This window comes from Paralichthys olivaceus, chromosome 2, assembly GCF_024713975.1.
Source record: "Paralichthys olivaceus isolate ysfri-2021 chromosome 2, ASM2471397v2, whole genome shotgun sequence".
Taxonomy (NCBI): Eukaryota; Metazoa; Chordata; class Actinopteri; order Pleuronectiformes; family Paralichthyidae; genus Paralichthys; species Paralichthys olivaceus.
The window spans coordinates 26,453,934-26,470,606 of NC_091094.1; the positions used below are offsets into that span (position 1 = coordinate 26,453,934).

Here is a 16,673-nt window from a genome sequence, read left to right on the forward strand (position 1 = left end):
ATTTAACTCACAGAGAGCAAGAATCAAACTTCCAGGTTGTGTTCCTGTAGTAATTATAACTCATTATCATCATGTTTGGATTATTATCCAGTGCCTTTCATTTCATCTGACTGAGTATATGGGAAAAGAATGGAATACCCCATTTACACCAGGGATTGAAATGCATTCTGGGGGATCCAATTAGAATTTGACCATATGAGATTACAGTTGTAAATGCACCTGGAATGCATTGAGGACGGATTGTGATCCAGTCAAAGGAAAACCCCTCTGGAGGTGGTCAGGGAACTGTGACCAGAAGTGTGAATGTAAATGTGTTGTCAATCCACATGGAGCAACTACAAAGGCAGAAATATTATTCCAAACAAGCAAGGTAGCAGCAGGCAGCCAGCAGCCAGTAACACATGAAGTGGTCCTATCCCCCGTTCATGACACTCGTGGATGGACAAGAAGCAAACACCAATCAAAAACAAGCAAACACAATAATGAAATGTCTTGTTTACCTGTGCATAAAAGAGAAGGATGTCACAATTGTCAAAGCAAATGCAATCAGTCACATCTCAATTTGGAGAGACACAAAGGGTTGGTATGTTGTATTTAAAACACTTTTTATCTTATTCGTCGAAATTCTGAAAATGTCCTGATAGCATCAGTTGATGGCCTTTCTGTGGCCCTCTGAACAAAATGATTGGCTGGTGTACCTGTCTGTCACTAACCGACACGCCTGCCCGAGCTCTCACTGCACATAACTGGAGTCTTCTGACGCAGAGACGTTAGCCAGTAGCGAGCGAGTCACTGAAAAATCGTCTTCTAGCAGTTTTTTAGTCAGTGCACGTTCACATGGTTTGTGGGCGTAGCTTTGGCAAGAGCACCAATGGGAGGCGGTGGAATGTATCGTTGCATTTTTACAGTGTAGCCTGCTCTTGCTAGCTTTTCCAGGATAACCAACCCTGGCTTTAATACCAGGTATAAATGTTATCTGGGATAAATAATATGTAGATACAATCTTGTCATGAGACACACTGTGATGCCAGTTGTAAATTGATTTTTAAATATGCATATATGCGTATTTCTTCTTTTTATTCTTATCATCCTTTAACGCAATATGAAACCACTGTGTGTTGAAAGTTAGCAGCTCATTAGAAGATGACAGGGTCAGTGCTGGTATAGATAAGGGAGAAAGCACTTTTGCGGAAGTGGAAACTGGTTGATCTGAGAATGCGGAGAGTCTAAACTCTAAAAACATGAAATCCACTGGAGGAGATGCAATGACTCAGAAACTAATGTTCAATAATTTCCCTATTTGGGATCAATAAAGTACATCTATCTATCTATCTATCTATCTATCTATCTATCTATCTATCTATCTATCTATCTATCTATCTATCTATTTATCAATCTATCATGGAACAGTGTCCAGCCTGGAGGCGACAGTGGTACTTTGGCTCTCAGTAGGTTGTAAGGCAAAGTGTGATGCTTCCTGAAACTGGTTACATTATCACAATACTGCACATTTCAGTGTGATGTCGTTATATTCTTCTGCTGAGGCACATTTTAAAACAATGTTTCAGTGGGTGGAGAAATGCTGAAGGGGAAATATCTTACACAGAGACAGAAAATAAATAAAACAATATTTATATAAAAATAATCTCTTACAAAATATATTCTATCGACCAACATTGAGGGAAATGTATGTCTGGAAGCTCAGACGTTTGCTCCTGGTGGTGTCAACTTAGCTTGAAGAGTCAATATGGCTGCTCGTCACAAACTCCAGAAGTTTCCAGACAACTAGCAGCAGAATGGAGGGGAAGAGAAAGAAACAAGCGCAAAACAATACTATCAGACCGAGTCCAGAATCAGTAGTTTCATCTTCCTCTACTTGGTTTAATGCACGCAAGCGGCAGCTTCCCAAATCTGTCAGTCAAGTTCAGCCCTGACTCTTTCAGGTTTCAGCTCCAGTGTTTAAATATCTTGTACAAAAAAAAGAAATGAAAATTATTTTTGCTCTTAAGTGCACTTGAGTATTTTCTAAATAAAATGCCAGACATCTACACCAACTTAAAACCCCACCAGATTTAGCTGACAGAGAAATTTAAAAAATGATCAGTAGTTTTCTCACTGAATAAATTATTAGTCTAGAAAAAAGAAAAAGTAAATCAAACAATCAGTCTGAGGTGAGTCGTGCCAATAGAACAGTGATACGTCAAGCCTGGAGCATGAAGTGGCATTATGAAAAATAGAAATAAAGGTATGAGCCCACAGGTGGAGTCCAGTGTGATGACAGATGTGCACTGGCGTCCGTATCATCAACACAAGTTAGAGGCATCGCTTCAGGTGAATACACGTCCAATAAATATCTCTATTTACAGGTATACACCTCTGTCCTCTCACTGCAGGTGTTGCACCTGACGTAGCAGCACCACAGGAACTTGCAGTTGCACTGCCACACTCGCGAGTACTGGTGCGTGTTGTATCCGCGGCCACAGCACATCAGGTCGCAGCTGTTGGGCTGCTGGGCCGTTTTGTTGCACAGGCGACCCTGCGTCCCCATGCTGCCGGTCAGCTGGTCGGCCTCGCAGTAGTTGGGTGACCTCTCGATGTAGACCAACTCCGTGTCCAGGGGCTTACGGTAGGAATGGGGTTTCTTGATCTTCAGGAAGGTGGGGCGCTTGTTGCGGCTGGCTCGCACCGGCTCCACATGTACGGCCTGGTTGTACTTGTCCTTGAGAATGTATCCAAGCTGACGGAACTTGGGGAGCGTCGTCCAGCAGGTTTTGGTGGTGCAAGACCCTGACACGCCGTGACACTTGCACTCCAGATGCATTCCCTTCTCCAGGACCTATAGAACACAGAGGAACATTTCAGAGATGCAGTTAAAAAACTACTCAAACCAACTGAAAATACAGTTTAATTTATTGTCATTTTATATTTTTGGGTTAAACTATCTACCTCACTCTCATAAGAACTTTATCGGTAAAATGTTAATCAACTCTTTCTGGCAAAATATTCAGAAGTTCAAACACACATACATCTTACAGACTGTTTGTTGGTGTCCACAGGAAACACATGCGTTTGGAGAAATACTAAGTGATATTGCATGAATACTTCAACAGGTTGAGACAAAAGTTTTCGAACATTCCAAATGAATGTAGGCATTCCAGAGATCTCCGAGCCGCCACAGTATGTCACTCTATGGCTGGTAGCTATGTATGTTCCATTCTTTTACAAGACTGTGCTTCAGAACAGACTCATGGAGGAACCACACAATTTATAAGGCATATTAATGATACAACAATGTGTATGTGGTGTGTAAGATTTAGGTGAAAGGGATCTATTGGCCGAAATTGAATATAAAGCAATCCTAGTGATGTTTTCACAAGTGTGTTTCATCTAAATTGTACCAATTGTTGTTTTCTTTACCCCAGAATGGGCCGTTTATATTTAAATACTTTAAAAAGTTAAAAAGATTTTATGACAACTGAAGTTCACCACAGGTTCTCTTTTGGAGGGGGAGGGTGAGCTGAGTGGTATTCAGCTGCAAGATGCTACTTCACCACTAGATGTCACTAAATTCTACACACTGAACCTTAAATTCAGTGCAGTGTCTGTGGGTATCTTTCATTGTTTTCAACAGAATAATTACAAAAAGAATCTCAAAAGAATTTCTCTGATTTTAATTCATTTTACTTGAAGCAAGTAAGAATCAGTCTGTGAAAATGCATACGTCTCTCTGGAACAAGCTTGGCCATCGGAAAACATAACTCATGATTTACAATTAACGACTAATGAACTGATTCCAGTGTATATGAGAAAGTCCTTATTTATTATAGATGCCCAAAAAGCAACTTATGAGCACCCTGCATGAACATGGGTTATCTCAGCTTGAGCTCTGAGAATACATTCTTTACTGGACAGCCTGTTACAAACTGGGGGTGAGAAGCTTGAAAGACACAAGCATTTATCAGGCAAGGAGGGTTTAATTAAAAAGGCTATCAAGCATTAAGTGAAATTTGGAATGAAGGTTTTTGAGGCTTGGCACATACTAGGGAGTATAGGTCAGATGTGCTGCTTTGGTTTGGACAATTCTTTTGGACATTTTACTACCAACAAAAGTTTAAGGTTTTGTGTTTTGTGTTTTATGTTGCTAAAGTAAATGTACCACTACATGTTTCAGTAAATAACCTTTGTGAGCCTGAGACATGTTGCCAATAAATTAAATGTAGATTGAATTAAATACATTTGTTTTGAAAATTATTTTGTTTCCAAAAATGCAAAAGAGCAGCTAATTCTGAGGCAGAACCTCGTTGCACATGTCTTTAAACAACTCAGGCGACTTGTATATTGTTAAAATAAAATATATCTGCTGATGAATTCAGACATCAGCAGGGTGGATGATGAGTTCTTGTTGTAAGTGAAGTGACAGTTTGGTCCGTCACCATGTTCAGACATCCATGGTGACTGCACTGGCAGCAGTGAAAGGCCTTTTCAGGGTACGAGTGGAACCTTTCGGTGGGTTTGGCAAAGCAGCTGGGGTATTCTCTGAGCGCCTCGGGCTGAATGACATCAGCTCACCCTCCTTCCTCCTCACCCTCGCTGGCATTGAAGACGCCTCACCCTGCTTTTTAATTATTCCACTCTGATATGGCCTCAGACTTTCTGGAGTCTCATGGGGTAATTGTCAAAAGCCCTGGATGCACATGGCTTAGTGTGGTCATGCTCCCAAGATCTGACAAACATATAATTCACAGAGTTCAGTGAAGTGAGATGCCAACGAAGCTGCCATTGTTTGTCTAACAGAGCCCCGTAAGCCTCCATAGCACCTTCTACACTATTGTTTATTCTTCTCAAGAAATCTAAAGGTTGACACTCTGACATCATCTCCAATTAAACATGAAAGCCGCACTACAGTAATTACAGAGGTATCAGTTTAGTAAGTGTATATTAAGAGATCCACACGCCTTATCACAGTGTGACTGATAACAGAGCTCCAACACTAGTAGGAAGACGAGCCGTCACAGATGAAACAACAACTCCCTGAACAGGACCACAAGCTGTTACTGTGACACTGCGACATTTTACAAGCAAAAACCTCAGAATGAATTTTCCTCTGAAAGTCAATGTTACACTGTTTGACGAGGAGAAATAACAGAAGACCCTTTTGGTGACAAGAACAAAACACACCTCTGAAAAAACTGATCTCACAAAGGCACTTCATCTACTGGTTTACTGGTTCTACATCGGTATATACAGTAAAACTATGATGGGCTCGGTTAATGCTATAACATGCATGTAGTGAAACAGATGGATAAACAAATAAAGATACATTTTGACAGGAAAAATCCAAGAATTTGCAGTCTGATTCACCTGTTTCAATATTTAATCTATAAAGGTACCAGATTATTGGGAAAATGCTGGATACAAGTTTCCTGATCATTATCAGATCAGAGTTCTGCCATGCTAGCAGCTCTATGGGGGTTTTCTTTCATCCAAATGCTAGCATCTGCATATATATAGTAACATGCTCTCAATGACAAATGCTAACATGCTGATCTTTAGTAGTTAGAATGTTTGCAACACTCATCATCTCAAATTGTGCATGTTAGCATGCTAACACGGTGCTATATTAAAAAAAAAGATCTCCTGATGGTGGCACTAGAGAAAAAAGTAATAAAAGATGAACTGCAAATCATGCTGAGCAGGACATGATGCATTCATGGAAACCAATCCAACATATGTCGAGAAATTTCACCAAAAAAATGTCAGTCGGGTTCATCCTCTGGGGACAAGGTGTAACTAACTGATTGTGATTAAATCAAACTGCAGACATGTTCATGTTTAAAATCTAAACCAATCTAGCAAACTGTTAGAGTTAGGGTTACTGATCGGAGCTATCAGGGATTCATTGCAGCGGTTTTTTCAACAATGAGAATGAGACAATGAGAATGGCAATGAAATACACAAATTATGACTAGGTTCCTCCGACACGATGTACACAGCCATAGGAGTACACAGCTGACGTCGGCTGAATTGAGATACAGCTAAAGAAGAAACAACCTTTGAGGAATGCTTGAGAAGGGTTAGGTTTAGGGGGTTAGGGCTAAAACCAATCTTTGTGCTCACTGTATTTACTTTCTCTCATGTTGCCTGTTTCCTGTCTCACTCTTTCAGTTAAATCCAATTTTGTCTGTGAGGTAATTACCATTTTTCATGTTACATTGTCTTTTTCAGTTTCTAGTTATCAGAAGCTGAGGTGTGATTGTGACCCCAACACTGGACTGTATCCACCTCCTCAGGCTCACTTAAATCACATCAGGTCAGATGCCAGATTGAATTCGGTGGTGTGTCTGACTCCTGCAGGAGTAGCCCATTCATATTAAACCAAAGTGATTTTTTAAAATGTTGCTAAACAAAGTCAGGAATCCATCTGCTCTCTGTCTCCTAAAAGATCCCTCACAGATCAGGTATATCTATCCATACCGAAACCCTGATTCCACTCGACCCCGTCTGATGAGAAAATAACTGGTCGACACAGATGTGAGTGTGGGAGTTCCTACTGCATGAAAAATCCCAAACAACAGTTGCTCTCCCTTCCTGACCATCATAACTTCAGCCTGCACTTTTAGGGCTCATCTCTGATCACTGGAGTAGTAACGTTCCTCGATGAGGAAATGGTGCATTCCACTGACGCGATCAAGTTCTTCACAGATGCGTCATTAATCTGTGATTTTTTTCTTGGGATATGTTTTCAAAGTGAGTTGTTTGCAAACTAGAGGCCTTACTCTCTCTCTCTCCGAGCTCGATTTGTTATCCGCACTGTGCAAGTTTTACCTGATCACTGCAGCGTGCCATATACAGAGCCATCGTAAGAACATTGGAGTTCTACGTCAGAATCAACATCACGCATGCATCGTACCTTTCACATCCTCAGCAGTCACATACAACTTCATCGCAATGGCCCATAATGTGTCCACTCATCATGTTTGGCTTCAAATTCCAGACCTTCTGGAGCCTCAGCCAAGCTCCAGCACAAGTTCTCCTCAAGCTCTGTCTGCAATCAGACCCCCAATTCAAGGTCCAAAGATTCAGCTAAGATATATACAAGAAACTGCTTCGCATCTTCCACCATAAAATCATAAGATTTCACTTGGAACCTCTTTTGCAATGTTTTGTGTTTCTGCTGGTACGCCACTTAAACCTGATTCCATAAACACTGTTTGCGCCTTAATTTGTTACTGCATGGATGCTCGCCATTTCAAACCTCAGTACATTTGTGGGTAACTTTCCTGGATTCAGTTTAACATAACATGTTATGATCCTTCTTTTACTAGTTTATTTTCTAACCCAGCCATTAAATTACTTGTGAAAGGTATTTCAAAAGTTTCTCCCTCTGGCTGTAGATTCCCAGTCATTCTTTCCACTTTGCAAAGAATGCTGACAGTAGTCACAGATGGCATTTTGTCTCCTTACATTGACTTGATTCTGTATTTTCACTGCCTTTTGTGCATTACTTAGAAAAGGCAAATTCAGAATATCTTTAAATTCATTCATCCAGAATAGAGGTACTGCATTTTCTGATTTTCCATCACTGCAGTCAAGATGTTTGCTCCTTCACTTTTCTAATGTTCTGTGCTGCCATTGCTTACCTGCATCACATCCATTACTAACATTCAAATTCTAAGAAGAAACCACATTTTGTTGGAATAATGACTCCTCTAAATTATTCTGTTGCCAAAGACTCCTCACAAATTACTTTCTAATTGCTCAAGAATCAAATCAATTCATTGAATTTGTCTTTAATCATCTTTCTGTCTCTCCTGACTGAAGTGAAGCTCAGTAATAGTTCAACTGCTCCTCTGATAGATTTCAGGCACTGCACTGGTGCTGCAGTTCTGAATTTAGCAGCGGTGTCTAAGATCTACTCTCCAGGAAAACTTCAGAATTCAGAGAAGTTTCAAACTCAAACTGATCTATGATGTGACTGCTGTGGCTTTTCCAACCGACTGCTCTCTGGTGCGGTCACTTTGTGGAGGATCCTGCTATTTCTATTGATCTGTTGTTCAGCTCCTGAATTCTGTCCCCTGCTAACAACATCACAGTCTGGCTAATGTATGCTCATATGGTCCTGGTCCGGGGTTCACGCCACTATGCATCGCGTCACACACTGTTACCTCTTGACTCGACTTCTCTAAATGAGTGCAGGCTCTTACATTGACCATCCTCATTGGCTCTTGATGTCACTGTACTTGCTGCTTGCACTCATTGTGATTTACTTCAGTATGTAATCGTGAGAAATTACTACAGCCAGACCTCAGGTCTAGATCCAACATATCTTTGGATATCTACCTTGAGCAAGTTACTGGACCTCAGCTTGCCTCTAAAAACTGCGCTGGCAGTGTGTGAGTGATGTGTGACAGAGAGTGCTGCACATAAATGGACTGTATGAAATTGTGTGAATGTGTGGATGGCAAAAACAGCACTGTAAAGAGCTTTGAGTGGTCATCAAGACTAGAAAAGATCTCTATGAATACAGACCATTTACTATCATGTCACAGTATAAATGCCTCAGAGTTTGAAGAAAGCATAGCTTCACCTGCATTTACCTGCAATACATCATCTATTGGCGGGTGGCATCATTTTCATTTCAATATAAATGATCGGACCTAACAAATGATAAATGTATAATATTATACATCAGTATGTGTATTTCTTTTATTATGTCTGCTCAACTTTGATATGTTTGAACCTGTTTATTGTCAGTATTGCAGTTAAAGCCTAAAGCAGTAAATAAACAACACTGCATGTGTTTACTGTGCAGTTTAAACTCATCCAGTCTCAGTCAGTTTTACTCCCTGTTTTCAATCACATACCAAATTTATACCACATTTCCAGCAAAAATCTATTTTTAATGACAGTGTCCCACATTCTTCCTGCATCACTGTTTATACGGTTATTGCATCTCAGTTGCAACTCTATTTGAAACCCTATTTGAACTTCAAAAATATGTCTTAAAGTCTCTTGTTCAACATCAGCGTTTGACATAATGCACCTAGAGACTCCTGATTGACTGCCCATGTGACTGTGTGTCTCCCTGTGTTAACCTAGGCACTGTGTGGGTGCATCCTGTCTCTTACCCAGTGCATGCTGGGATAGTCCTTACAATGCTAAACAATAAGTAATGCAGCAGATGAGGCAGTGTGGATGACTGGATATTACCTGACTTTATACTGCTCTTTTAAACATTTTATCGTATAGTTCTAGCAGGGAGCATTCTGCGTGTGCAGTTTGTACCTACCACCAGACAAAAGTTAAACAAAGGCTCAGTAATTTTACTCACACAGCTGATCATTGTAGTTTCTATCGAACAGGAGGAAACAGAGCATTTGTTGGGGACTATTTTCAGCAGCGGATTAATCTACATTTGGTGCTCTAATGAGTATTTACTGCAGCAGGATGGTGTGTGTGTGGGATTGAGTCAAAATAAGCTGCAGTGCGTGAGTTCATGGTAATGATGGAACATGTCAGTGAAACACTGCAGCTCACTGATGTGTTTTTAATAGTTTTTGGAAACAATGGAGCTCTATGGCACAGGGGATAAATATGTATCAGGCTTTGGATACGCACAGTACATTCATTGTTTGCTTTGGAGAAAAAATTGAAAAACGTCCGTCTCTGCCAGCCTTATCCTTTAAATGATGTCTTCACTGATGTTATTAGTTACAATCACAAAGTCATACACTCCAGTGTTAACAGGTAAAATGTTTGAATGTCCCTGCAGCTTATTCACACATGCACTTTGGTCTGTCTGACCTTCAGTAGATGTTACTTCTGACTGGGGTACTGTGATGTGATTTCAATGTGCTGATGTAAAAGTCGAATAGACTATTGCAAACATACCTTGCGTCCCACTTCATTGTTATGTAAATTCATGAGAGTCCTGGCATTCTGCTTAATTTCCCGCGCGTCCACAAACACCTTGGAGAAATCCAGGCCGTAGTGGACGTCCGCTGAGCAGCCGCCCCACTTCCAGCCCTCCTCCTGGTTGTAGAAACCCTGCTTCTCCTTGTCACAGCCGCACCCACTCAAACTGCCCTGGGTGCAGGCCGCAGTGACGGCATGGGCCACCCCGGCAGCGATAATGGCGTAGGTGAACGCTGCCTCCTTACTGCCTGCGATGAAGAGAAACACACATTTTTAATCACAATTGCAGACAACGGAGCTTTAGTATTTCAGATTGGGCCCGAGCCTCCTCACATACCTGACATAGCTGCTTCAAACCAAATCAAAAAAATACACGAGCCGGGCCAAGTCCCATTCATCAATCATGCTCCCTCTACAAACAGAGACACTACAGGAGGAAGCTCCGAATCTTACAGAAAATATAATGAAGCCGTCTAAAAGAGGAGAGAAGCTCTAATAAAAGCTGTTTATGAGGTAGTGGGACAGTTTGATTGTTTTATTGGAGTTTACGGTTTTATATTTATGAGTTACTATCCGAGAGCCTTCAGGGTCAGGACCAGTCTGTAAATTTGGGGAGTATAATTAAACAACTGCACCAGACGATTGATAAAGATGAATATTTGAGAGCATTTACTGGGAGATAAAATATTAAATGTTTAGGCCTTATTCTGGCTCCTGTCCCAGCTGCCATCACTGGGATCCACCCTGTGGAGGTGAATCTGAGAGGCATGCACAGCCTCCCTACTGAGATGGATTTCCACTCCATAAATCTGACTGCTTCAGGTCAACTCCAGTATTTTTTCCCCTCTTCCTTTTTAATTAAAATAGAGATAATTCCTGGAGCTTGGGTGGAAACCATCCAAAAATGGCCGTCAGTTGCAAAAAATGCTCCAATAAAATCATCATCTTCAACAATCACACCACCACAGAAGCTTTTTAGACTTTTAAGGTCACGGTTCTTCTGCCAACGCTGGGATTTACATACAAATGTCAATAAATTGATGTGATATGTTAGAGTAGTACAATTTAAATGCATAATAGAGAGAATATCAAACATAGCACCTGAGCATAGGGATGAAACAGTCACCTGATGCTTAGTTGTTCAATCTTTAATTGCAGTGATTACCATGGTGATTTGGTTGGTACTGTAACAGCATTAGCTGCTAGTCCTCTGTATAAACCAAGCAACTGCTAGTTCCCATGTCCTCAGACATCAGGGTCGGCAGCTGCACTAAATGTAATGTGCCTTCTCTTCTCCACTCCACTTGTTTTGTGCTGTTATTTTGTTTACATATGATTGAATTGAACATGCACATACTTTGATAATAATGTTTTTTTATGATGTACGTATTCAGGGCTTTATTTAAACCAGCGTTGCAGGAAGCTTTATCAGTACTTTTCAAACATGTTCATTAACAAACATTAACAAAAACAATAATAATATGATCAAACTGCTTCATCTCTACCTGAGCACCACGTTTGTAAACCAAATGTAAAAACAGTTACATCATTAGCAGGAAACACTACTACAGTAGGTGGAGCAGCATCCAGTCGGTGCCCACATGTGAGCAGCCAGCCTGGTGGATGGGGAGGATACTCCATCCTAATGTCAGAAATACTGCACACTGCTGCAACACTGCCAACAACAGCCCCACATTTCTGTATTCTGTCAGTTATCAGTGTTCCAGTCTGCTGACACAAAACAATGGATTCAGACAGGCTGGATGCGAGGCAGCTGGAGCCGAGCAGCGAGCGAGCGAGCGAGCGAGCGAGGTGACCTGCTGCCTCCTAGAAATCAACCTGATCTTTGTCGAAAATCTGAGCAGAATATGGACTCAAATTATTTTCAATCATCTCCTCTCGCCAAGTTTCGTTTCAATCCATGTGCGAGAAAAAAGTGTAGTTGCTCCCCTAAAACATTCAGTTAAACATCCCCTGCCAAAGCTGCACGACCTGGAGGTAAATTTGTAAACCAAGAGGAGAGTGCTTGTCTGAACTTGAAGCTTTAGGAAGGGGGGTGGGGGGCTATGAACACATACGTGAAGGTTGTTCAGCTCAGAGCATGTAGGTCTGCATGTTAGCAGCTATGAAACAGGATGTTACAGTGTGTGTTCCTGATATATAACACTGAGATGATCAGACATAAGGTTTCATCTTATCCAGTCAGAGCAGAGGTCACCTGAAGCAGTTACACATCATCTACACATCAAACTACTCATCTTGCCGCTTTTACGAGTGGAAACATTTTCTGCACGCAACATTTGTTTCTGTTGTTTCTGATAATACCTCCATACCTGCAGATCATACAATAAAATATCAATGGGCAAAGCAGCTATCGGCATAAATTAAAGGCTTAAACGTGATGTGAGCCTTAATCCCATGATGACACTTTGAGTGAAAAACGACTCCCGGGCTCTGCATGTGTGTCTGCGAGATGACAGGGTGAACTTACAGGACAAGACAGTGGAACACCAGCGTGTTTAAATATGACACTCCACTTATTTCCACTGTCGAGTCTTTGGGAGCGAGCATGGCCTCGAGCCTTATTCCACATCCAGGATCAGATCTGGGGCTTGTTTTCCCACCGAGAGCAGAAGCACTGAGAGTCTGAGAGCTTCCTGACATGGGGGAGGTCCACTAACTTGGGGACAGTTCGTAGCAATTTAACCGTTTGGGGTTTTTTTGTGCACTTTTAGACTCATGTGCAGATGCTTCAAACTGTATTAAACAGACCACCTACAATATCAACAAATAAATAAAAGCATCTTCTGTTTGCAGTGTTCGTGCAAACCCACAATTATGAATCTGCTATTGTGACATTGTGCAGCAATTTAAAAAGGAAACAGCTTAAATACTTTTTAAAAAAACTAGAAAGATAAAGGCACTTTGCTGACAAAGATATTGAACTACACTTTGAATGTATTTAATATATATTATTATTATTATTATTATTATTATTATTTATGTACTTCATTATTTTAACCATTTGGGTTTTTCGTTGATCAGCACTTTACTGTGTGTTGAAAACAGTGCTCAATAAATAAAGTTATTTTTCTTCTTCTTATTATAATACCTCAAAGAAATATTAGTACAAGATCAGATGCAATACAACTACTTAAAACTCAGTATCACAGAATCCCATAGAATAATGTCCCCATTTCAGAAAGCTTGTTGCACAAAGAGTCAGTGAACTGGGTGGATGATGAATAACATACCCACTCTGAGCTCTCTGCCGAACACGGTCCTCTCTCCCAGGGCCGAGCAGTTCCAGCGTCCGTGTCTGAACTGGAACTGACACTCGTTGATGCCCATCTGAACCCCCTCTCCGATCACGATGATGGCGTCGGGCCGGCTCTGACAGATAGTCCGCTGACGAGGGGCCAGGCCCGGGATTTTATTACAGATGATGCTCGCTCCCAGCGCCACCACCGAGGACAGACCCCTGCAGGCGGGGAAGGCGACAGGTTAACATGTGGCAGGTGGAGCTCCTCCAGGTGTGGGGACATGTGAGGGAACATCTGCATGCGCTCTGGTGACATCTTAAACTCTGCTTCTATAAACTCCTGTGTGTGTGTGTGTGTGTGTGTGTGTGTGTGTGTGTGTGTGTGTGTGTGTGTGTGTGTGTGTGTGTGTGTGTGGAGCACCCAGTAACTCACCCGATCTTCAGGTACACTACTCCGAGGCACAGGAAAAAATGTAGGATCAAGCGCCGCGTCTTCCTGCTCATGGTGCCCGGGACCAGGCGCCGGATCGACGCAGTGAACCGCTGCAGGAAGCCGCCTTATTTCTGTGCGGAGTCCCGCAGGACCTCCAGGTGATCCGAGCAGCAGGCGCGGGTTAAAACGCTCCCGGGGACGAGAAGACGTGCGTGGGGGGAAAGTCCTGGTCTCATCGGGTTGGTGTCCGGTGGAGCTGCGGGCCCGCGGCGGAGCATCGGGGCTGCGCTTGTTCTCTGCAGGTAAAGTGCGTGCGTCCACCTTCTCCTCTGACAGGGCGTGTTCTGCTGCTCGAGCTGTGGCTGCAGCCTGCAGGTACACGCTCAGCTCATCTGTCCTGACACACACACACACAGACACACACTGACACACACACGCACTGAGCTGCACACCTGCCTGGGCACAGCTGAGCAGTTAAAGCCGCCAGGTCATGGCAGCTCACACGGACACTGGGTTTAAGTCCTACCCGGGGACACTGGATCACCCGCTTCACCACTGCAGCCACTGACACAGCAGCTCTCATTCACCACGTTTTATCCATTTTACACCAGTGAGCGCCCCTCCCACTGACCACACACACACTCACACACACACACACACACACACAAACACACACACACACACACACACACACACACTCACAGTCGTGTCTCTATGTCTTCAGAGGACACTACATTCATCCCTGGAGTCTAACTTTAACAATAGTTACTACTTGCCTAACTCTAACTCTTAAATGAACCATAACCTGAGTCTAACTTTAAAACATGTCTTTAAATCTAATGATTCAGATTATGGAAACTTGCTTTTTGTCCCCATAAGAGATATGATAGGATGAGATAAGATAAGATAAGATAAGATAGAATAAACTAAGGGAAGAAAAGTTCCCATTATACAACTGTGTAACAAGATTTATACCTGGAACACACACACACACTTCATCTTCATCCCAAAACACTGCAGGTGGGAAACTGCAAAGTACTGTGAGTACCATTGAGTATTGCACCACTTACACAAATATGTACCTCACTACACTTATGTAAAAAAAATCATTTCACAAATCTAAACATACCATTATCTTATAATGTAACATGTAGGTCCGCACAGAGCAGACCTGTGTTAAGTAGTTCAAACGAGCCCTGTCTGAAGGATCTGCAACAGGAAAAGGCTTCTCACATGGTGATGTGTCAATAAAAAACAAATCTAATCTAGTCATTCATTTAATAAAACTCATGGGGCTGTTCTGCACTGAAACAAGTGTTTACTTTCACAACTGAAACTTGTCTTTTCATTGAAACACATGCTTTTGAATGCAGACAGCACATTTTTGTAATATGTGAACAATCAGAGTTGTTCAATGTTTAAATTCACAATCTCATGGAGGCTGGTGTGAGGCTGTCTGCCCAACATTACCAGCTTCAGATTTAATGCACAATAGTTTTTTTTTCTCACAAAAGACAAACATTAGAAGCAGAACACCAGAATAATCTAGACGTTAAAAAGAGCATAACCTGAATCTAAGCCAATCTGTCTGTTTCAAGGTGTGCTAAGTGAACAGCAGTGCAGATATATTCTGAAGAACACTACACTTCCAGTTGTGATCCATTACTTCCTCATAATTTCTGACTAATAACTCAGCAGTGATTCACAGACTCCACTGAAGTCTCCTGCGTAGGACAAGATAAGTTGTCAAAGGACTATATCACCATCTGCTGTCACTTCTGTGGAACTACTATCATCAAGTGCAGAAGAACAGAGTCCAAAAACAAACTCTCTCACCATATTTTTACAGAGACCCAGGAACCAAGCAGCTCCCGTTTGCATGGATAGTATAATAAGCAGTCGTTGGATATGATTACAGTCAAATAGAATTATGATGGTGTTTTGACTCTGGGCCACAGGAACAATACATAACAGAGGATCATGTCTGATGCCAAACCCTGATTAAAAAAGCAGCTGACACAGCGAATGTGACGCTCCGGGACAGTCCACCACTTAGTTCACATGGTAACCAGCAGTGACAAACAGGTTTACATGAAGTGGATGAAGTTATCTTCACACATGGATCATGGGTTATGATTACAACTAGATCCTCAGATTTTCAATATGTCTTCTCTTATATATTTCTGTTATTGGCAATATCTCTATAAAACAATTGTCATTCCTGCTTCTTCTTTGTCAGACTTTTTCTTTTTGTGTAAATACTGAAAACATTGACGCACCTCTTCATTTATATTAGACAGAGTCTTTCCTCATGAATGTTGTAAATACTGTTGTGTTGTCGATGTGCTCTGCTACACAGCGACAGTCCTGGGACCTATGAGGCTTGTGAATATGGGCCGTACAAATAACCTTTTTGTCTTTGTTCTTTGTAGATTGAGATAAATTACACTTAAAAAATTATTCAATATCAATTTAAAGTGCTTGGCTGCTTATTTCTTCCACACCACACACTCTATTGTGTTGATCATGGTAAAAAAATGACATTTCCTTTGAGAAAAGCTCAATTTGAACCAAAGTAAACTCTAGTTACCTCTAATAACATTTTCACTCCTTTTCATTGGTTTGTTTGTAGACAGTGTTACGCAAAAACTACAGAACGAATTTCCATGACACATATTGGACGGAAATGACATGGGACAAGAATGAACTCGTTAATCAGGACAAAGAGAGTGGATCCAGGAATTTGTCTTTCCAAATTTCTTATCATTAAGAGATTGGGCATTTTAAGACATGTTCACTGATTTCCCTGGAAACAATTCATGGATCTTAATATCTCAGGACTAAAATCTGAGTTTACTTTGGTGAAGCATGAATGAATGAAAGATGCCGTTGGACCGTGGCAGATTCATGTTCTCTACAGAGTCCCATTCTAATTGATTACTTTATTCATGAAACATATTTCCTGTTTCCTGGACTCACTATTCTGTTTGCTTGAAGGCAACACCGACATATCTGTGTTTAGTAAATGAGCTACCATGAAAACCCCAGGTTACACTGTAGAGA

General features: G+C 41.5%; 1 protein-coding gene across 1 annotated transcript; it reads right to left on the bottom strand.

Moving 5' to 3' along the window:
• Positions 1-288: 288 nt before the first annotated feature.
• On the bottom strand, positions 289-16,466 carry wnt7aa (wingless-type MMTV integration site family, member 7Aa). The gene is made up of 4 exons (XM_020086516.2): positions 13,611-16,466; positions 13,170-13,396; positions 9,892-10,163; positions 289-2,836 (listed from the first exon to the last, which is right to left on the bottom strand). The coding sequence occupies exons 1-4, from the start codon at positions 13,679-13,681 to the stop codon at positions 2,357-2,359; spliced, it is 1,050 nt and encodes a 349-aa protein (XP_019942075.1). The 5' UTR covers positions 13,682-16,466; the 3' UTR covers positions 289-2,356.
• Positions 16,467-16,673: the final 207 nt, after the last annotated feature.